This window comes from Halichoerus grypus, chromosome 12 (genome assembly GCF_964656455.1).
Source record: "Halichoerus grypus chromosome 12, mHalGry1.hap1.1, whole genome shotgun sequence".
In the NCBI taxonomy this organism is placed as follows: domain Eukaryota; kingdom Metazoa; phylum Chordata; class Mammalia; order Carnivora; family Phocidae; genus Halichoerus; species Halichoerus grypus.
In genome coordinates, this window is record NC_135723.1 from 17,124,358 (window position 1) to 17,146,707 (window position 22,350).

Consider the following 22,350-nt stretch of genomic DNA (forward strand, 5'->3'; position numbering starts at 1 on the left):
CTGAAAGCTGGTTTTTTGAAAAAATAAAACGACAAACATTTAGCTAGACTGTGAAGAAAAAAAAAGACAGAGAGCTCAAATAAATAAAATTAGAAATGCGAGAGGAAACATTACAGCAGATACCACATGAATACAAAGGATCTTTTTTTTTTTAATAGGTTTCTTTATTTTTTTTTTAAGATTTTATTTATTTATTTGACAGAGAGAGACAGCGAGAGAGAGAACACAAGAAGGGGGAGTGGGCGAGGGAGAAGCAGGCTTCCTGCTGATCAGGGAGCCAGATGTGGGGCTCGATCCCAGGACCCTGGGATCATGACCTGAGCCGAAGGAAGCCGCTTAATGACTGAGCCCCCCAGGTGCCCCAAATACAAAGGATCTTAAGAGACTACTATGACCAACTATGAAATCACTATCTCAAAAAGTTATGTGTGAGGGTGTCTGGGTGGCTCAGTCAGTTGGGCATCCCACTCTTGGTTTCCACTCAGGTCATAATCTCAAGGTCATGGGATAAAGCCCCACATCAGGCTCCACACTGCTGAGCATGGAGACTGCTTGGGATTCTCTCTCTCCCTCTGCCCCTATCCTGTCTCTCCCGAAAGAAAAAGAAAGAAAGAAAGAAAGGAAAGAAAGAAGGAAAGAAAGAAAGAAAGAAAGAAAGAAAGAAAGAAAGAAAGAAAGAAAGAAAGAAAGAAAGAAAGAAAGAAAGAAAGGAAAGAAAGAAAGAAAGGAAAGAAAGAAAGAAAGAAAGAAAGAAAGAAAGAAAGAAAGAAAGAAAGAAAGAAAAAGAAAAAAAAGAGAAAGAAAAGTTATGTGCATACCCATGTTCCCTGTAGCATTATTCATAATAGCCAAGACATGCAGACAACCTAAACGTCCATCAGTGGGGTGCCTGGGTGGCTCAGTCGTTAAGTGTCTGCGTTTGGCTCAGGTCATGATCTCAGGGTCCTGGGATTGAGCCCCGCATCAGGCTCCCTGCTCAGCAGGAAGCCTGCTTCTCCCTCTCCCACTCCCCCTGCTTGTGTTCCCTCTCTTGCTGTGTCTCTCTCTCTCAAATAAATAAATAAAATCTTTAAAATAAATAAATAAATAAATAAATGTCCATAATGGATGAATGGATAAAGACAATGTGGTATATATATGCAATGCAATATTATTCCCACATAAAAATGAAGGAAATCCTTCTATTTGTGACAACATAGAAGGACCTTGAGGGCACTATGCTAAATAAAATCAGTCAGACAGAGAAAGACAAATTCTATCCGATCTCACTTATATGTGGAATCTAAAAAAAAAAAAACTAAACTCATAAACACAGAGAACAGAATGGTGGTTACCAGAGGTAGAGGGTGGGAAGTGTGGGAATTGGGTGAAGGTGACCAAAGGTACAAACTTCCAGTTATAAGATAAATAAGTTCTGAGGGTATAACATACAGCATAGTGACTATACATAATAATACTGTATAGTATACTTGCAAGTTGCTAAGAGAATAGATCTTGAAAGTCCTCATCACAACAAAACAAAATTGTTAACTATGGAAGGTGACAGATGTTAAACTTAGTGATCATTTCACAATATGTACAGATATCAAATCATTATGTTATATACATTCAATCAATACAATGTTGTTTGTCAGTCATATCTCAATAAAACTAGGAAGGAAAAAGATTTCTGTCAAAATTAAATGAGGAGATCTGTTTATAAATGTTGGCAAACAGCAGCTCTTCAAAAAGTCCTCGTAATTACAATTTTCACAAACAAGTGGGGATGGCGGGGGGCGGTGAGAGGGAGAAAGAGACAGAGAGGAGGGAGAGAAGATTCCCTGATAAAAAAGAAAATCTGAAAAGTAAAGAAAAATGTCCTTGGATAAGAAAAATCACTATTATGAATGTAAAGTCCCCATATTTGTCATTTGCCAATCTTCCATCAAAATGTTCATTTTTTTCTTAACACTCAAAAAGTACTTTGTGCATACTATGGATATTAGCACATAGACATAGAGTACAAGAATTTTTCCCAGTTTGCTGTTTTTCTTTTACATTTTAGGGTGCACTTCAAGGTTTTAAATAATCAAATCAATTTTTCCTTTTTGATATCTCTGTTTTGTGTTAGGATTACAATGCCTTCCTCAACCTAAGACAATACAAACGTTCACCAGTATTTTCTTCTAATGCTTTTATGCTTTCTTTCTTCATATTCAGCTCTGTAATTCATCTGTAATTTATGTATATGATATGAGAAAATGATATAAATTTCTTATACAAATAGTTAACCCAATATTCCTAAGCCTGTTGATCAAATTTTTTATCCTTTCCTGATTTAAACTGGTATTTTTATAGCAAATACTTAATACCAGCTTGAACCTATATCTTCTCATTATTTCTATTTTTCAGTATTTCTTGCCTCATCTGTACTTTCCACTTTTTAAGTTCATACTTTCCCTTTTCACTCTTGTGGTTGGTTTGGCATGCGTAGGTGTATTGTGTGTGGACACATGTGCGCATGCGCATGTGCGAGCTCAGGTGTGTTCATTTCAATAACACCGGTAGCTCTTCCTTATCTGCCTGTATTTCTTTTTTTTTTTTATGTTATTTTATTTTATTATGTTATGTTACCATACAGTAGATCATTAGTTTTTGATTTAGTGATCCACGAGTCATTGTTTTCGTATAACACCCAGTGCTCCATGCAGTACATGCCCTCCTTAATACCCATCACCAGGCTAACCCATCCCTCCACCCTCCTTCCCTCTAAAACCCTCAGTTTGTTTCTCAGAGTCCATAATCTCTCATGGTTCGTCTCCCCCTCTGATTTCCCCCCCTTCATTTTTCCCTTCCTTCTCCTAATGTCCTCCATGCTATTCCTCATGTTCCACAAATAAGTGAAACCAAATGATAATTGACTTTCTCTGCTTGACTTATTTCACTTAGCATAACCTCCTCCAGTCCCATCCATGTTGATGTAAAAGTTGGGTATTCATCCTTTCTGATGGCTGAGTAATATTCCATTGTATATATGGACCACATCTTCTTTATCCATTCATCTGTTGAAGGGCATCTCGGCTCTTTCCACAGTTTGGCTATTGCAGACATAGCTGCTATGAACATTGGGGTGCATATGGCCCTTCTTTTCACTACATCTGTGTCTTTGGGGTAAATACCCAGTAGTGCAATTGCTGGCTCATAGGGTAGCTCTATTTTTCATTTTTTGAGGAACCTCCACACTGTTTTCCAACGTGGCTGTACCAACTTGCATTCCCACCAACAGTATAAGAGGGTTCCCCTTTCTCCACAACCTCTCCAACATTTGTTGTTTCTTGCCTTGTCAATTTTTGCCATTCTAACTACTGTAAGGTGGTATCTCATTGAGGTTTTGATTTGGATTTCCCTGATGCCGAGCGATGTTGAGCACTTTTTCATGTGTCTGTTAGCCATTTGTATGTCTTTGAAGAAGTATCTGTTCATGTCTTCTGCCCATTTCTTGACTGGATTACTTGTTTTTTGGGTATTGAGTTTGAGAAGTTCTTTATAGATCTTGGATACCAGCCCTTTATCTGTAGTGTCATTTGCAAATATCTTCTCCCATTCTGTGGGTAGCCTCTTTGTTTTGTTGACTGTTTCCTTTGCTGTGCAAAAGCTTTTTATCCTGATGAAGTCCCAAAAGTTCATTTTTGCTTTTGTTTCACTAACCTTTGGAGATGTATCTTCAAAGAAGTTGCTGTGGCCGATGTCAAAGAGGTTCTCTTCTAGGATTTTGATGGATTCCTGTCTCACATTGAGGTCTTTCATCCATTTTGACTTTATCTTTGTGTATGGTGTTAGAGAATGGTCGTTTCATTCCTGTATATAGCTGTCCAATTTTCCCAGCACCATTTATTAAAGAGACTGTCTTTTTTGCATTGCATATTTTTTCCTGCTTTTTTGAAGATTATTTGACCATAGAGTTGAGGGTCCATATGTGAGCTCTCTATTCTGTTCCATTGGTCTATATGTCTGTTTTTGTGCCAGTACCATGCTCTCTTGGTGATCACTGCTTTGTAATATAGCTTGAAATCAGGCCACATGCTGCCCCCAGCTTTGTTTTTCTTTTTCAACATTTCCTTGGTGATTCGGGGTCTTTTCTGATTCCTTACAACTTTAGGATTGTTTGTTCCATTTGAAAAATGTCACTGGAATTTTGATCGGGATGGCATTGAAAGTATAGATTGCTCTGAGTAGCATAGACATTTTAACAATGTTTATTCTTCTGATCCATGAGCATGGAATGTTTTTCCATCTTTTTGTGTCTTCTTCAATTTCTTTCATGAGTGTTCTGTAGTTCCTAGAGTATAAATCCTTTACCTCTTTGGTTAGGTTTATTCTGAGGTATCTTATGGGTTTTGGTGCTAATGTAAATGGAATCATTTCTCTAATTTCTCTTTCTACACTTGCATTGTTAATGTATAAGAAAGCAACTCATTTCTGTGCATTGATTTTTTATCCTGACACATTACTGAATTGCTGTATGAGTTCTAGTAATCTAGTAATGTTATCTGCAAAAAGAGAGAGTTTGACTTCTTCTTTGCCAATTTGAATACCTTTTATTTCTTTTTGTTGTCTGATTGCTATTGCTAGGACTTCTAGTACTATGTTGAACAATGGTGGCGAGAGTGGGCATCCTTGATGTGTTTCTGAACTTAAGGGAAAGGCTCTCAGCTTTTCCCCATTGAGGTTGATACTCAGTGTGGGTTTTTCATAGATGGATTTTATGAACTTGAGGAATGTTCCCTCTATCCCTATACTCTGAAGAGTTTTAATCAGGAAAGGATGCTGTATTTTGTCAAATGCTTTTTCTGCATCAATTGAGAGGACCATATGGTTTTTTCTCTCTCCTCTTATTAATGTGTTCTATCACATTGATTGATTCATGAATGTTGAACCACCCTTGCATCCCAGGGATAAATCCCACTTGGTCGTTGTGGATGATCCTTTTAATGTATTGTTGGATAATATTAGGATTTTGTTGAGGATTTTGGAATCCATATTCATCAGGGATATCGGTCTGAAATTCTCCTTTGTGACGGGGTCTTTGCCTGGTTTGGGGATTAAGGTAATGCTGGCCTCTGGATGAGTCTGGAAGCTTTCCTTCTGTTTCTATTTTTTGAAACAGCTTCAGGAGGATAGGTATTATTTCTTCTTTGAATGTTTGGTAGAATTCCCCAGGGAATCCATCAGGCCCTGGACTCTTGTTTTTTGGGAGGTTTTTGATCACTGCTTCAATCTCGTTACTGGTTATTGGCCTATTCAGTTTGTCAGTTTCTTCCTGTTTCAGTCTTGGCAGCTTATAGGTTTCCAGAGAGTGTCCATTTCATCCAGATTGCTCAGTTTATTGGCATATATTTGTTGATAATAATTTCTAATAATTGTTTCTATTTCCTTGGTGTTAGTCGTGATCTCTCCCCTTTCATTTATAATTTTATTTTTTTAGGTCCTTTCTCTTTTCTTTTGGATAAGTCTGGCCAGTGGATTCTCGATCTTATTAATTCTTTCAAAGGACCAGCTTCTAGTTTTGTTGATCTGATCTACTGTGTTTCTGGTTTCTAATTCATTGATCTCTGCTCTAATCTTAATTATTTCTCTTCTAATGTGTGGCTTAAGCATCGTTTGTTGCTTTTTCTCTAGTTCTTTAAGGTGTAGAGTTAGTTGGTGAAATCGGAATTTTTCTATTTTTTTGAGTGAGGCTTGGATGGCTATGTATTTCCCCCTTAGGACCGCCTTTGCAGTATCCCATAGGTTTTGGACCGATGTGTTTTCATTCTCATTGGTTTCCATGAATTGTTTAAGTTCTTCTTTGATCTCCTGGTTGACCCAAACATTCTTGAGCAGAGTGGTCTTTAGCTTCCAAGTGTTTGAATTTCTGCCAAATTTTTTCTTGTGATTGAGTTCCAGTTTTAAAGCATTATGGTCTGAGAATATGCAGGGAATAATATCAGTCTTTTTGGTATAGGTTGAGACCTGATTTGTGACCCAGTATGTGGTCTATTCTGGAGAAAGTTCCATGTGTGCTCGAGAAGAATGAGTATTCTGTTGTTTTAGGGTGGAATGTTCTGTATATATCTATGAGGTCCATCTGGTCCGGTGTGTCATTCAAAGCTCTTGTTTCCTTGTTGATTTTCTGCTTAGATGATCTGTCTATTGCTGAGGATGGAGTATTGAGGTCTCCTACAATTAACGTATTGTTATCAATATGACTCTTTATTTCGGTTAACAGTTGGCTTATGTAGTTGGCTGCTCCCATGTTGGGGGCGTAGATATTTACAATTGTTAGATCTTCTTGTTGGATAGACCCTTTAAGAATGATATAGTGTCCTTCTGTGTCTCTAACTACAGTCTTTAGTTTAAAATCTAATTTGTCTGATATGAGAATTGCTACCCCAGCTTTGTTTTGAGGTCTGCTGGCATGGAAGATGGATCTCCATCCCTTCACTTTCAGTCTGTATATATCTTTAGGTTCAAAATGAGTCTCTTGTAGACAGCATATGGGTGGGTCCTGTCTTTTTATCCAATCTGCAACCCTGTGCCGTTTTATGGGAGCATTTAGGCCATTCACGTTGAGAGTGATTATTGAATGATATGAATTTATTGTCATCATGTTGCCTGTGAAGACCTTGTTTTTATAGACTGTCTCTGTAAATTTCTGTTCTATATCACTCTTGGGGTCTTTCTCCTTTTATAGAACCCCCCTTAATATTTCTTGCAGGGCCGGCTTAGTGGTCAGATATTCTTTCACTTTCTGCCAGTCGTGGAAGCTCTGCATCTCTCCATCCATTCTAAATGACAGCCTTGCTGGATAAAGTACTCTTGGGTGCATGTTCTTCTCGTTTAGTACCCTGAATATGTCTTGCCAGGCCTTTCTGGCTTGCCAGGTCTCTGTGGATAGGTCTGATGTCATTCTGATGTTCCTCCCTCTGTATGTAAGGAATCTCTTCCCCCTAACTGCCCTTAAGATGGTTTTCTTGGTTCTAAGATTTGCGAGTTTCACTATTACATGCCGGGGTGTTGGCCTGTTTTCCTTGATCTTGGGAGGGGTCCTCTCTGCCTCTAGGACATGAATTGTTTCTTTCCCCAGATTAGGAAAGTTCTCAGCTACAATTTGCTCAAACATATCTTCTAGTCCTCTCTCTTTTTCTCCACCTCCTCTGGGATTCCAATAATTCTGACATTGCAACGCGTCATGATGTCACTTATTTCTCTGATTCTATTTTCATGGATTCTGAGTTGTTTTTCCCTGGCCTCCTCTTTTCCCTTTTTATCTATTAAATTGTCTTCCAGGTCACTAATTTATTCTTCTGCCTCACTTACCTAGCTGTTAGATTATCTAGATTAGATTGGATCTCATTGATAGGATTTCTAAGTTCTGCCATTTCAGCTTTCATTTCTGCCCTTAGAGACTCTATGTTGCCATTAATCGATTTCTCCGTTCTAGCTATTGTCTTCACAACTGCTACCCTGAATTCCATCTCTGACATCTTGGTTATATCTCTATCCATTTGTAAATATGTGGCAGAAGTCACAGTCTCTGAGTCTTTCCTATTTTGGGGGTTCCTCCTCCTAGTCATTCTGTTGAAGGGTGGTTGAGGGAATGTATAGAGTCCAAACTATTGACCACAACCCAAGCAAGATGCACCTGTTTTATAGGGACCTTAGGGTTGCTGGCCTCTTGTTCTCCCAGCCTGTCTTCTGGGGGAGGGGCCTGCCATGCTGTTACTCAAGCAACCCTGTTTGGGCCAAGTTGCCCTACCCCCTGTGGTGGCGGATGGGCTCAGTGGGGATCATTTTTGGGGGGCTTTTGTTCTCTGGTGGCTTTCCCTGGTGGCTTTCTGTGTCTCTTCTGAGAGTCAGAGCAGAAGAGATCATTTCCAACACTCTGCCTCACAGCAGAGAGATCACAGTCTGTTCTTCAGTGAGTTCTCCAGGCCACACTAGCTCCTTTTCTGTCTGTGCTGCTATAAACTGTAGCGTCCTAGGTTGTAGGCCCCTCAGCAGTGCTATCTGCCTGTATTTCTAATCACTTTCCTCTGTGGCTTCCTTTCTTATACTATTATGTTCATACCTCCACATGCTTTGTAATTTCTTAATTTTTAGGTAGTTTATCTTTCATTACATAGATGATACTCTTCACATGCTGGATCTTATTTCTAAGTATCCTACCAAATGGCTCTCTTGTTTTCATTTGTCAATCTATCTTTGTCCTCTTTCAATATCAGTAAGTACAGAGCCAGAACACATTAAATAATATTCCACTGTATGGATTTGTATAATTTATGACAAAAATTACAGACATTTTGTGGAACCTATTCAGCATTGGTTGACATTTAAAGATTTTAAATATTTATTTGAGAGAGTGAGTGCACAAGCAGGGGGGAGGGACATAGGGAGAGGGAGAAGCAGCCTCCCTGCTGAGCAGGGAACCCCATGTGGGGCTCGATTCCAAAAACCCTTTGATCATGACCTGACCTGACGGCAGATGCTTAACCGACTGAGTTACCCAGGCACCGGTGTGGCTCGACATTTGGAGTGATTCCAAATTTTTAATAACAGACAACCCTGCTATAAATGCTCTTTTCTAAATTTGTCTTATTATCTTTGTAGGGAGAATTATTGGAGCATAATTGCTCAAATGATACATGTGTTTTTTAAGGCCTTTCATTCATATTGACAAAATAACTCCCAGAAAGTCTGTACCATTTAGAAACCTAGATGGTTACAAAACTTGGGAATAATTCCTTAGTAAAACAACAAAAAAGATGTAATACATTTTTTTAAGAATAAAATAGTAAAGTATTACCTGAGGGCGAACCATTTCACCTGCTGCAATTTTCTTCTCCTCATTGACCAAGTTAATAATTTTTTGATTAACAAGTGGTGCATTTGCACCATTTATCTTTGCAATAATTTTGCCATTCTATATGGGAAAAGAAAGCATGAAGGAAACTTCCATTTTCAGGATAAGTCCAGAATTCAACTTGATGAAGTCACCCCACCTGGCCCTACACCCCCACCAATCGTTTTTAGCTAAAACTAGCCATTTTAAAATAAAGTATTAGTGATGGAAAAGTACATCTTGATTTGAAAAACCCAGCCCTTTGAATTCTACCTCCACAATGTCTGTTCTCCTACAAACAAAGGCAAGGAATCCCTGCATTATGTTCGATGGTTCTGTACAAGTCTCCCAACTTTACCTTCCCTAATTATTTTTGACACTATGCCCCCTTTCTTCCATCTTTCAACATACATTTACAAAAAACCTGTTTATTGGCACAGTTCCAGGCATGATGGTATGGAACAGCAGTCCTGGTATTTGGCCTAATTAAATTATAAAAAAGGAGAAAAAAAACACAGACAAGCATATGTAATATAACAACCATGACAAGTACCACCAAGTACAAAGCACTGGGAGCATCTACAAGAATCTGTCCTGGTCAAGGAGATAAGCAAAGTTGCTTATCAATATCAGGAAGGGATTCTTGGGTTAAAATATGTAGAATGGGTAAGAGATAATGAGGCAAAATGGAGAAGAAAGAGCATTCCAGGCAAAAGGAATAGAGATGCAATGGTCCTGAGGCCAGAAGGGATTATGGCAAATGAGAAGACCAGCCGAGAAAGTGAGGGGATGCCTGGTATGAGATGAAGCCTAACAGCGAGGGGGAGCCAGACCATGCAGAGCCTTGTGGGTCATGGAACGACAAAGCCTCTAACCTAAATGCAGTGGGAAGCCTTAGGCATGTTGAAACAGAGGCAGTGACCACAATCTGAACTGTTATTTGTAAAGACCATTTCACCTACCATGTTTAGAAAGAGTTAGAAGGGAGCAGATGTTTGTATATAAATTAGGGGCTATTCTAGAGATGACGGTGAGAGAGATGGTTGCTCAGTCTGTGGCACTGGTAAAGGAGATGGAAAGAATGGAAAGATGCAGATGAGTGTGAGAAAGACTTGGGTGGTGAAATTGACAGGTCCAAGGTCTGGAGTGGATTGGGTGTGAGGTACAGAGATGTCACTAAGCTCAGTTTTCTGTTTCCGTTAAGAAAGTGGATAAATTAAGATGTTAATCATCCAATGAGGTGACACTTAGAAGACTACATTTCCTGGGGAGGGGGCGCTCTGTTATTGGACCAGTCCCTTGTGAGAGGCCCTTCAGATAACAGAGAGGGGATGTCAAAGCACCAGCTGGATACACAAGTCTGGAGCTCAAGGTATAGGAATTAGCTGAAGACATAAACTTGAGTTCTTGATATATAGGTAGTGACAACTGAAACTGTGTATGGAGGAAATTTTCTAAGGAGTGTATAAAGCATGATAAGATAAATATTTAAGGGCTGGATAAAGAAAGGTAAACCTGCAAAGGAGATGGAGGGGAATAACATCTAGGTAGGCAAAAGGGAAACCAAGTAACAAAGCCAAAAGAAGCCAATGTTTAAAAAAAAGTTAGCCCGGTGATGGGTATTAAGGAGGGCACGTATTGAATGGAGCACTGGGTGTTATTCGCAAACAATGAATCATGGAACACTACCTCAAAAACGAATGATGTAATGTATGGTGACTAACATAACATAATAAAAAATAAATAAATAAATAAATAAATAAATAAAAAGAGGGTATAGCCACCACATTCAATTCACTTGAGAGGTACAGCATAATGAGCCTAAAAGTGGCCATATATGTAACAACAGGCTGGTAACTGGGTACACTAGCAACAGCAAATTTGCTTGAATAATCAGAGAGAAGGCAGATGGAATGGGTTGAGGCATTACTGGGATATGAAAAAAATGGAGTAAAAATAATTATGCAAACTTTTCTGTGAAATTTAGCTGTGAGATAAAGGAGAGAGATGGGTGGTAGCTGGAGAGAGGCATGGCATCAAAAAAAGCATTATTTTTTAATTGGAAACAGTTCATCATCTTCAAAGGTTAGTGAGAAGGATCCAGTTGAGAAAGGTTTAAATAGATACTGCCACTCTAGTTACCATTTCCCACTAAAAGGAACCTTCCAACAATTCTGGGGACTTTCTAATGTCCCTTGAAAAAGCCCTTCCTGCTGAAACTTGCTGGAATGAATTTGTTGTCAGCTAAGTGTGCTAAGCAATACAAAGAGCTACGGTGGGAATATCTATATAAACAAGCAATGGCTTGGTGGTGGTTTTGTGGGCACAGACTGAGATTCTTAGATGAATGATTGTGGATATGGAGCAAAGCCTGAGGCATGACTGCACGAGCAACTGGCTGAGGTGCACTGGAGAAAAGTTAATTGGCAGTAGAGGTCAGGAATTGAGAGGCCCGGATGTGGGTGGGTTGCCAATGTGGATACTGCAGTCCCCAGGGGGATGGCAGGACAGGGGTTTTGAAAGGGGTTTGAGCCCACAGGCCAAAGTCCTCAGTCATTGACAGGACTGATGTGAAGACCAGTAAATGACAGGGGTGAGGTGGGAGAGAAGGAAGTTTAGCCAAATAGCTAAGTTGGCAGGGAAAAGACCTCTAATTAGCAAGGAAAAGAAAGTTACTGAAATAAGAAGTAAAGGGAATATCAATTCTGCTCCTGGCCTCAAGACATACGATCCGAGAAAGTAGTCACCACTCTGGGCTGCTCCTAAGTAAGGAGACAGATTTAAGGAAAGTCAAGGAAATGGAGTAAAGGCTAAGAGCCATGGTGAAAGATCTTCGAAAGTGTGCTAATTGCTCATCTCAATTCCAGATGTCACACAGTGAAAGGGTTTGCAAGATGGTAGAGAATTGCGAGAATTAGTCAGGAAAAGAATATTCTGAGCATGAGAAGGATGAACTATTCAGGGCTGGGAGGAAGGGTGGATTTATATTCCAGGCACTGGTTGCAGATAAGAGAACGTGGACTGGATGGTCCAGTTAAGGAGGGTGGGTATGGTCTGATCAGAGCTGACCAACCTGGCAGGGTGATGGTGGTCCCAGGGCTCCAGACTCTATGTGATGGTCCCCCTGGCCAGTCTCTCTTCTTCAGTCCCATGCTCCTAACTGCTACTCACTGTTACTAATATTAGCCCACAAGCCTATTTTCGGGTGTTACTCACTCTGGTTCCCTAAACTATGTCTAGGCCAAGGGTCAGCAAACAATGACCCAGCACAGAGGCTGTATTTTAGCAAAGCTGAAAATACTATCTGGCCCTTTACTAAAAGAACTGACTGACCCCTCACCTAAATCACCAATCCTACATGTCCAACTTAGAGCAAGATCTGCAATGCAATTTTTAAAATTCAATTAACCAGGTAACTCAATTCCTTGAAATTGTTGCAAAAGCATTATTTCATAGAAGCAAAAAGTTCTACCGAAAAGTGTTTTTAAAATAATGATTTCTAATACAAAAAAATAATAATCCAAGTATCTAATAGTAGAGGAAGAGTCCAAGCCCTCTCTGGGAAGCCTTTCCTTATTATGTCCAATTCTCTAGCTCTATAGCAGCTGCACTCTGTGTCACATAGCTTTTAACTGTAAATACTCTCCTTCCGGAAAGTAGCACTTGTTATGTCTTCCTGATTATGAAGGTTGTATATTCATCACAGAGTATTGGGAAAATATGAAAAAGTATCAAGAAAAAACTACTGCATCCTTCCGCCATACTAGAAAGCTACTACTGATAATCTGATGAATGCTCTGTCTTCTTTCTACACATTTGTACATGCGGAGATAGAAGCAGCATTTATTACAAAATAGTCGTCAGACAGATATGTCCTTGTATTAGTATACATGAATACTTAGAACCAATTCTCTGCTACTGGGTATCGAAGAAATTTCCAACTTTTCACTCCTATAAGTAGTAATTCATCATACAAATCTCTGATTATTTCCTCAGGAAAGGTAAATACCATCTTATTTTTCTTTTTGAGCAACTCAATGAGTGGTTGTCTAATCTCCTCAACCCATTACACGCTCCTAGAGGTCAAGTTATAAAATACATTAACAGACAAGCAAAGATAAGGCAAAAGAAATCTATGATTACTACAATCAGAAAATAGTCCCATGGTAATTTCACAATGCTACTTGCTATTTAACTGTAAATTAGAATCTGATAATATATTTGAGACGATAAATATTATACTTACAACACTAAAGAGAAAAACAGGTTCACATTTATCTCTAAATGGCTGCAAAGTCACAATGTTGTCAGCTTCTGCCTGAAAAAATATAAATATATTTTTATAAAAATATATATATAAATATATAATATAAATATATATAAATATATAAAATATAAATATTTCATATAATAATAGAGGAAATATCCAAGTCACCAGATACACTATGTTGAAAAAATGCAGATCACACAAAATTTTTATTTTTATGTTTACTACAGCATTTTCTGAGTATGTTATAGTTGTTCTAAGGATCTAATTGCATACACTGGTGATTCAGGCCATGCATCATTTGGCCTCAGCCTTACTTCTCACTGTTCACTTTGTGGTACCCAACCTGCAGCTAAACTTACCTACTTCCAGTTTGCTATAAAACACCCATACTTTCCTCCCTCCTTACCTGCTCTTGCCCTTCCTTTTCCAACCCAGGTCAAGTGTCCCTCCTCCAAGAATTGCCTTGCTCCCTCCTGCTGCAAATCCTCTCCTGCTCCACATGGAACTTTACTGCCCTTCCTTCGGGGACTCCATTGTCCCTTTCAGTATTGTACCACCATCATATGGGCCTATCTAACTTCCTTTTTTTTTAAGTGACTCTGAGATCAAGACCTGAGCTGAGATCAAGAGTTGGACACTTAACCAACTTAGCCATCCAGGCAGGGCGCCCCCCATCTCACTTCTTGTGATCAGATCTATGATGTTTCATATTCCCCTTTGCATGTCACCCTCCTTCTGCATCAGTCATGGGGCCATATTTAAAAAGGAGCTTACTTTATCCAAATTTTTTGAGAGAAAGTAAGCTCAAAAGAAAAAAAATTAAAATAAAAAAAGGAGCTTACTAAGTGCTTCTTGAATGAAGTGGCTGTCAAATTTCAAGGTTTTTTTTTTTTTAATGTTTGTAATTTTCTTAAATTTTTCTCACAAATTTTACGTTGTCCCGGTGGGAGCTAAGATGGCACAGTAGTAGGAGGACCCTAGGTTTGCTTCGTCCCTTGAACACAGCTAGATAAATATCAAATCAGTCTGAATATCCAAGAAATCTAGCTGAGGACTGACAACAAACTGCACAACTAGAGAGAGAGGAGGCCACATTGCAGAAGGTAGGAGGTGTGGAGATGTGATTTGGGGGAGAAACAGATTGCAGGTGCTGCAGAGGGGAGGGAGTCCTGGTCTCGGAGAGAGGAGAGAGAGACAGACAGACAGACAGAGGAGTGCACAGGGGATCGAGCAAGGAGCACACTTCCCCAAAGCCATCGACTGGGAAATGAGAGGCTGATTCTTGTGAGGCTCAAAGACTGAGGTTTTAGAGGTCCAGGTTGTGGCTGGAACAGAGCCCGAGGGAGCTGCAGTGCTCCTGTAGAGAAGGCAGGCAGGCAACCCCGGGGCCCACCTGAGACAGATCCCCCTTCTTGGAGCACATCTGGAAGAGGTGGTATTACCTCTCCCGGGACAAAAGAGCCAGCAGGCACCACTTCCCTCCCCCGCCCGGCAGCACAGGTGCGGAGACACTTGCTGAGGGCAGCTCACCTGGACACTGGCTCTTCTGTGTGCTTTGCCCCAAGCCACAAGCTCCTGACCCTGGTGCAACCACCCTTCTGGGTCAAACCATCAATCCCAGCGTGGCAAGACCCTCCCACAGAGGACCAGCCAGGTCCCCACCACACCAGGTCCCTCAAGTTTGAAGTTTTAAAACTCAGCCAGCCTGGCTAGGATAGAACCCAAAGTGCCTGCACTGGTCCAGGCAGGCAAGCAACCCGGACACAGACTATGTAAGCAGTGATCTGAAAAACACCCCGGACACCCGAAGGGAAATTATCGCTCTTCTGGGACGGCTTTCCTGACAGCAGTGAGCACGAGGTCCCTCCGCAGGGACAAAGGAGCTGGCTGGCTCCCCTGCCCCTCAGCATAACCCAACATCAGTAAACAGCACAGCGCTAACACCGGCTGCCGACATCTCTTACAGCCAGCCCCGCCCCCCTGCACTCTGCTGGTACTGCTTTCTCGAGCAAGTGTGCCTGAGAGCAAGGGCAGCAGGCCCTCCCCAAGAAGACCAGCACAACTCCCCCCCACACACACCACTACTGACCACAGAGTTCTGCAGAGCTTCAGCTCTAGTGGAAACAGAGCACACCTAGTTAAAACTCAGCACACTCTGACCAAGATCCAAACACTCCCCGCTGCAGGCTAGGAGAGCCTCTGCAGACAGCTGACCTGAGGAAAAGAGCAGCCATAACACAGCAGCCAAGTGCACACAGCATATACCAGAGACACTTCCTGAGGCACCAGTCCTGAGCACTGTATGGCCTCTTCTTCATAAAGCCATTACTCTAAGGGGCAGGAAACAAAACAAGCTTTTCTAACACACAGGAGAAGACGGAAACCTAGACAAAATGCCAAGACAGAGGAATTCATCCCAAAAGAAAGAAGAAGAAAAGGTCACGGCTAGGGATCTAATTGAAACGGATGTAAGCAATATGCCAAAGCCAGAATTTAAAGCAACAATCATAAGGATACTAGCTGGCCTTGAGAAAAGCATAGAAGACATCAGGGAGTCCCTTACCACAGAGATAAAAGAGCTTAAAACCAATCAGGCCAAAATGACAAATGCAAGAACTGAGATTCGAAACTGACTGGATGTAATGACCACAAAGATGGAAGAAGCAGAGGAATGAATAAATGATACAGAGGCTAGAATTATGGAAAATAATGAAGCTGATCAAAAGAGGGAAAGAAAAATCTTGGATTATGGAAGTAGACTTAGAGAACTCAGTGACTCCATGAAAAATAATAACATCCGTATCAAAGGAGTCCCAGAAGAAGCAGACAGAAGGGGGCAGAAGGTTTATTTGAGGAACAATAGCTGAAAACATCCATAATCTGGGGACGGATACAGACTTACAGATCCAGGAGGCACGGAGAACTCCCATCAAAATCAATAAAAGTAGGCCAACACCAAGACATATTGTAGTTCAATCTGCAAAATATAGATATAAAGAAAAAAATCCTGAAAGCATCAAGACAAAAGAAGTCCCTAACTAATAAGGGAAGATAAAAAGGTTAGCAGCAGATCTCTCCACAGAAACTTGTCAGGCCAGAATAAAGTGGCATGATATACACAATGTGCTGAATGAGAAAAATCTGCAGCCAAGAATACACTATCTAGCAAGATTATCATTCAGAATAGGAGAGACAGAGTTTCCCAGACAAATGAAAACTAAAGGAGTTCATGACCACTAAACCAGCCCTGCAAGAAATATTAAAGGGGACTCTTTGAATGGGGAAGAAAGACCAAAAGCAACAAAGATTAGAAAGGAACACAAGAAATCTCCAGAAAGAAGGACAAAACAAGTAATAAAATGGCACTAAATTCATATCTATCAATAATTACTCTGAATGCAAATGAACTAAATGCTCCAATCAAAAGCCATAGGGTGTCAGAATGGATGAAAAACAAGACCCATCGATATGCTGCTTAGAAGACATTCACTTTAGACCTAAAGACACCTGCAGATGGAAAGTGAGGAGATGGAGAACTATCTATCATGCTAATGGAAGTCAAAAGAAAGCCAGAGTAGCAATACTTATATCAGACAAACTAGATTTTAAACCGAAGACTGTAATAAGAAATGAAGAAGGGCACTATAACATAATAAAGGGTTCTATCCAACAAGAAGATCTAACAATTATAAATATTCATGCTCCTAATTTGGGAACAGCCAATTCTACCAACCATTTAATAACCAAAATAAAGAAACACATTGATAATAATACAATTAACAGTAGGGGGCTTTAACACCACACTCACAGCAACAGATAGATCATCTAAGCAGAAGATCAACAAGAAAACAAGGGCTTTGAATGACACATTGGACCAGATGGACTTCACAGATATATTCAAAATGTTTCATCCTAAAGCAGCAGAATACACATTCCTTTCATGTGCACATGGGACATTCTCCAGAACAGATCACATACCAGGTCACAAATTAGGCCTCAGCAAGTACAAAATGATTGAGATCACACAGTGCATATTTTCTGACCACGATACTATGAAACTTGAAGTCAAGCACGAGAAAAAAATTGGAAAGACAACAAATACATGGAGGTTAAAGAACATCCTACTATAGAATGAATGGCTTAACCAGGAAATTAAAGAAGAAATTAAAAAATACATGGAAGCAAATGAAAATGAAAACATGATGGTCCAAAACCTTTGGGATGCAGCAAAAGAGGTCATTAAAAGGAAATATATAGCACTACAGACTCCCTCAAGAAGCAAGAATAATCTCAAATACACAACCTCACCTTACACCTAAAGGGGCTAGAAAAAGAATAACAAATGAAGCCTATGGTCAGCAGAAGAAGGGAAATAATAAAGAATAAAGCAGAAATAAACAATATAGAAACAAACAAACAAAAAACCAGTAGAACAGATCAATGAAACCAAGAGCTGGTTCTTTGAAAAAATTAATAAAATTGATAAACCCCTAGCCAGATTCATCAAAAAGAAAAGAGAAAGGACTCAAATAAATAAAATCATGAATGAGAGAGGAGAAATCATAATCAACACCACAGAAATACAATCATAAGAGAATGTTATGAAAAATTATATGCCAACAAATCGGGCAATCTGGAAGAAATGGATAAATTCCTAGAAACATATAAACTATCAAAACTGAAACAGGAAGAAATAGAAAACTTGAACAGCCCAGACCCATAACCAGCAAAGAAACTGAATCAGTAATCAAAAATCCCCCAACAAACAAAAGTCTAGGGCCAGAATGAGATCATTTGGTAGGGTTTTCTCTAAGAGATGTTTTTGCAACCTAAGGCAATTGTTTTCAAACTGGGATTTCTGAAGGTAACCACTGTGAGGAAGCCAAGAGAGGGTCCCTCAGCCACAGGAGCTGCGTTGTAATCTCTCTCTCTCTCTCTCTTTTTTTTTTAGCATACTGGATTCTACATGACTTTCTTTTCTTCTTTTTTTCTTCAAGCTTCCACAGTTTAGAAAAAAAAAGGAAGGAGGTGAAAGGTACTAATCTATAATATTAAAGGACAGAAGTTAAAGAATATATTTAAAAGCAGTCTAGGTATCATCATTACAATGTTTATATTATAATAAAGTATTAACAATTAGAGTATTTAATAATATTATAAAAGAACTGCAATAAAGAATATTCACTGAATTTTCATTATAGGTACAATGTTAGTACAAGTCTTTAAGTCTTTTAAAAGGACATGTAACAACAAAAAAATTATACTGGCCACTTAGCGTAGGGTGATTTCAACCTCACAGGCTGCTCCCAATAGAGGTTTAGAGACTATATTAATTCTTTTCATCCTTTATGGGCAGGTCATAGCAAAAAAACAGCATCAATTTATATGAATGTGCTATTGTTGAGTGTGCTCAAATTTAACAGAAGAGAAACCATTCAGGGATGCACAAAATTTTTTGTTCTTAAATTCAACAGATGCTAGTATAATGAAGAGTAATATGAACATATTTTGGGAAGAACTTACTAGCATTTCCCAGTGGGATGGCTATAGTAATAGAACAGATTCCTTGTGGAGTGAGGAGTTCTGTCCGGCTGGGGTACTACTGGGAGGACAGTCGGAAGTCACTGGGTTGGGAGGAAGCACCGTTAAGACCTACATCCCCACACAGCTCGGAGGTGAGCTGAACGGGGCGTCCAACGCCCCATGCGGTCTAATTCTCCTTCCACACCCACCCCTCCGCCACCACTGCAGTGCCTGGCCGGCACATATTATCCAGGTTGGTTTCTACCCAGACTCTACCAACAAAGAGGGATTTAACACGTCTAAAGCACCTGGGAACACAGCATCAAGTTACACCTTCTCAGTATCTAAGGACTTCTTGCCTTGCCTTCCTATGCCCAAGTTCCCTTCCAGGTAGCCTGACAGGTGTGCAGGGAGGCTGCCTTTTTATTGGTCTCCCCACTGATCTCAATTCCTTTTTAGACACTGGAGTTTTCCCATGATTCCTAGCCCGTGAACTTGCACTCCTACCACTTCCAGACAAACTTCCCTAATGCCAACTGCCAGGACTCAAAAGAATTTTCCAACCCTCAATTCTCCATCATCCATTTGCCAACTGTTAGAGCCTTCTGATACTGTTTTTTAACTTGTGTTAACCTGTGCTACTGTATGTGGCTATCCCCATTAGGCCCCATTCTGTGTCCTCGGAACTTCATTTTTCCTCCCTGCCAAGGATTGAGTCTCAAATCATATTCCAGATCCATTCAGGTGGCTCAGAATGAAGCAGGCTGTTACAAATTGTCACCTTTTCAAAAACTGCAACACTCTTACTTCAGAAGACAAAGTCAACATCTGGATAAAAAGATTTAACAATTGTAGGGATGCCTGGGTGGCTCAGTCGGTTAAGATTCTGTCTGCGTTTGACTCGGGTCATGATCCCAGGGTCCTGGGATTGAGTCTTGGAGTCTTGCATCAGGCTCCCTGCTCAGTGGGGAGCCTGCTTCTCCCTCTGCCTGCCACTCCCCCTGCTTGTGCTCGCTCTCTCTGACAAATAAATAAAATCTTAAAAAAAAAAAAAGATTTAACAATTGTATATAGCCACCTACTCTCTTGAAGAGAAAAAATAATGAGGTGAGTTTCTAAGCCTTAGGCTGCTTAACTGTAACCCTGAACTAAGAAAAAGAAGTCCTATAAAGAGTGTATCCACAGAAGGGATGGACAATCAAGTTAAGGTCAATCAACAAACTCATCCCAACGTCTGGGTTGGGAAGGGTCACAGAGAGATTCTACACATGAAAACATGCAAGGGGTTGAGGTTTCATGTTTGCATTAGGGACTATGCATTTTAAGTGTAAGAAGTAAAGATATGAAATCAGTTATCTGCTTCTGCACCTTAGGTCTAGCTGGTTTGGATTTGTTTCTGCCCAACAGAAATAGAATGTGGGCTACACATATATTTTTAAATTCTGTGGTTCTAGTAATCATAGTTAAAGACTAAAAAGAAACATGTGAGAATAATGTAAAAATATATTTTACTTAGTCCAAAATATAGTCATTTCAACATGTAATCACTGTAAAAGATTATTAATGAGATATTCCATTTTCCTTTTTTCATACTAAATCTTCAAAATCTGGTGTGTATTTTACATTTAGAGCACATCTCAATTTGTAGGCTAAATCTGAATCAGAAACCATTGATTCGTAATTTGATTTCATAAAATGTATAGTCCAAAAAGGTAGATGCACATACCCAAGTTGTTCCAAAAGTTTTATAATTTCTGAATTGATTGTTGGCTTTTAAATTTAAATTTAAATTAATTAAAGTTAAAAATTCAGTTCCTCGGGTGCACTAGCCACATTTCAAGTGCTCAAAAGCCATTTGTGTCCAGTGGCCACCATATTAGACAACAAAGCTCTAAGCAGGTGATAACTTGATGTGCACAAATTGAATAATCAATAAATGAAGCCCAATAAGTTTAGCCATAATATTTTAATCCCTCATCACATCCAGGTGACAAGTGAGGGGAAAATCACCACTGTTGGAAAATTGGTAACTGGGTTGTTAAGTGCCCAGAGACCTTCCCAATGCTATCCAGTAAACAGCATTTGCAGCCCTGATTCTAAAAGACACACACTGAACATCCAGTCAGGTGAAAAGAAACAGATCAACAGACAGACATCCATATATATACTTTCTGATGTTCACAACTATGGTAAACAACCTCAACACGATGGGAAATGGGATAAAAATTGTGATTGGTTCTCAGATCCGGTAGAACTAGATATATAGTAAAACTGCCAAGTAAATATTGTCCATTATTGAAGAGTTGGCAGGTTGTTTAAAATCAGACCCTTAAAGACAATATTTAAACACTTGGAAGTATCAAGAAAATAACGGTTTAATGGAAATGAAATCCTTACTACAACAAAATGCAGAAGTTCATCTTCGTTCAGCTCATTTTTCAATTTTCTGAATAAAGTTTGCATTGCTTTGCAAGGTCCACACCAGGCTTGGTAAACGTCGATCACTAGAAGATGATAATATTTATGGGGAAAAAAAAAAAAAGAGTCAAAGAATCTAGAATAGCAGCTTATCCCAACGCTGGGGCCGGGGCCCAGATGAAGCAGGTTTTTACACTGCTAGTGGGGAGGCGACTGGGGGGGCGGGGAGGCGCATGAGGTGCCCTGGGCCGACCTCCTAATGGCTGGACAACCAGGCGAACCCCAGTACCTGTCAGGCCTTTGTTCTGCAACATCTCATCCCACAGGCTTTGACTATTAACGACTGCCTACAAAAAGGACGCTGCTGTAAAGCGGTCTTCAAGGGCCAACGCGCCCCAAAGTAAAAGACTGTTGGTCGGTCATGCTCACCTGTAACTGGATCTCTCGCTTTTTGCCTGCCATTATCCACTATCACAGGAAAAAGGGAAGACAAATAGAAAATGTTGAAGAGGAAATTTAAATGATGTCATTCCCTACACATTCAAGGAGCATCTTAATGCCCTGTAGAAATTCTCCTTCGGCAGTACCGGATTATACACTCTCCCCTCTCGCGGGGAGAGGAGCCAATGCAGCTGAAGGATTCCTCGGGCTGGGCTCGACGCTAAATGCCTGCATCGGCCCTATTATCTTACTCTCCCAATAATCCTGAGGCAAGTTAGAATGTGAGGAGGTACATTTCCTTACAAATTTTTCTTTTCCTGAAGTTTCACGGAGTGTTCTATTTTCATTTGCACACGTGTTAATTGCCTATGACCGTGCTCATGCATCCTTCTCGGGTCCCTCTCCACGAGGTTTAATATTTAGAACAAGACCCTAGGGTGTTCTTGAGCACATCAGGAACTATCCGCGGTGTTAAGTCAGTGAGGCCCAAACGGCCCATTCCGTGGCGTCAGGGGCGCTCAGTGTGGCTACGCCTGCGTGTGTGACAACGGACCTGTCACAAAACAAAGGAGTTATTCGGAACAACGAACTACATCCCAGGAAGGGTGCTGGATTCTCCAACAAGCCTTACACAGAACACGTCCTCCCCTAAGCTACACCTGGACGTTTACAGGAACGAAAAGGAACAGTCCCCGAGGATCCAAACCAGCCCCCTGGGTGAGGCCTGCGGCCTTTGTGAGCACGGCTCCAACAGGTCCGAGTACCTAGGCGCGGAGCAGGTAAACGTTGAACTGTCGGTCTGTCTGTCTGTCTGCCCGCGCCGGTCCCCCGGAAGAGG

At 40.3% G+C, this 22,350-nt stretch overlaps 1 protein-coding gene across 1 annotated transcript in view; it reads right to left on the bottom strand.

The window, feature by feature from the left end:
• The window catches only part of NME8 (NME/NM23 family member 8), a 65,860-nt gene extending 44,327 nt beyond the window's left edge, over positions 1-21,533 (bottom strand). The window contains exons 1-5 of the mRNA XM_078059844.1: positions 21,501-21,533; positions 21,361-21,418; positions 21,051-21,157; positions 13,107-13,178; positions 8,825-8,941 (exon numbers count right to left, since the gene is read on the bottom strand). Of these exons, the coding sequence (XP_077915970.1) occupies positions 8,825-8,941; positions 13,107-13,178; positions 21,051-21,157; positions 21,361-21,418; positions 21,501-21,533 (387 nt within the window). The remainder of the gene's footprint in view (positions 1-8,824; positions 8,942-13,106; positions 13,179-21,050; positions 21,158-21,360; positions 21,419-21,500) is intronic.
• Between the last annotated feature and the right edge of the window lie 817 nt (positions 21,534-22,350).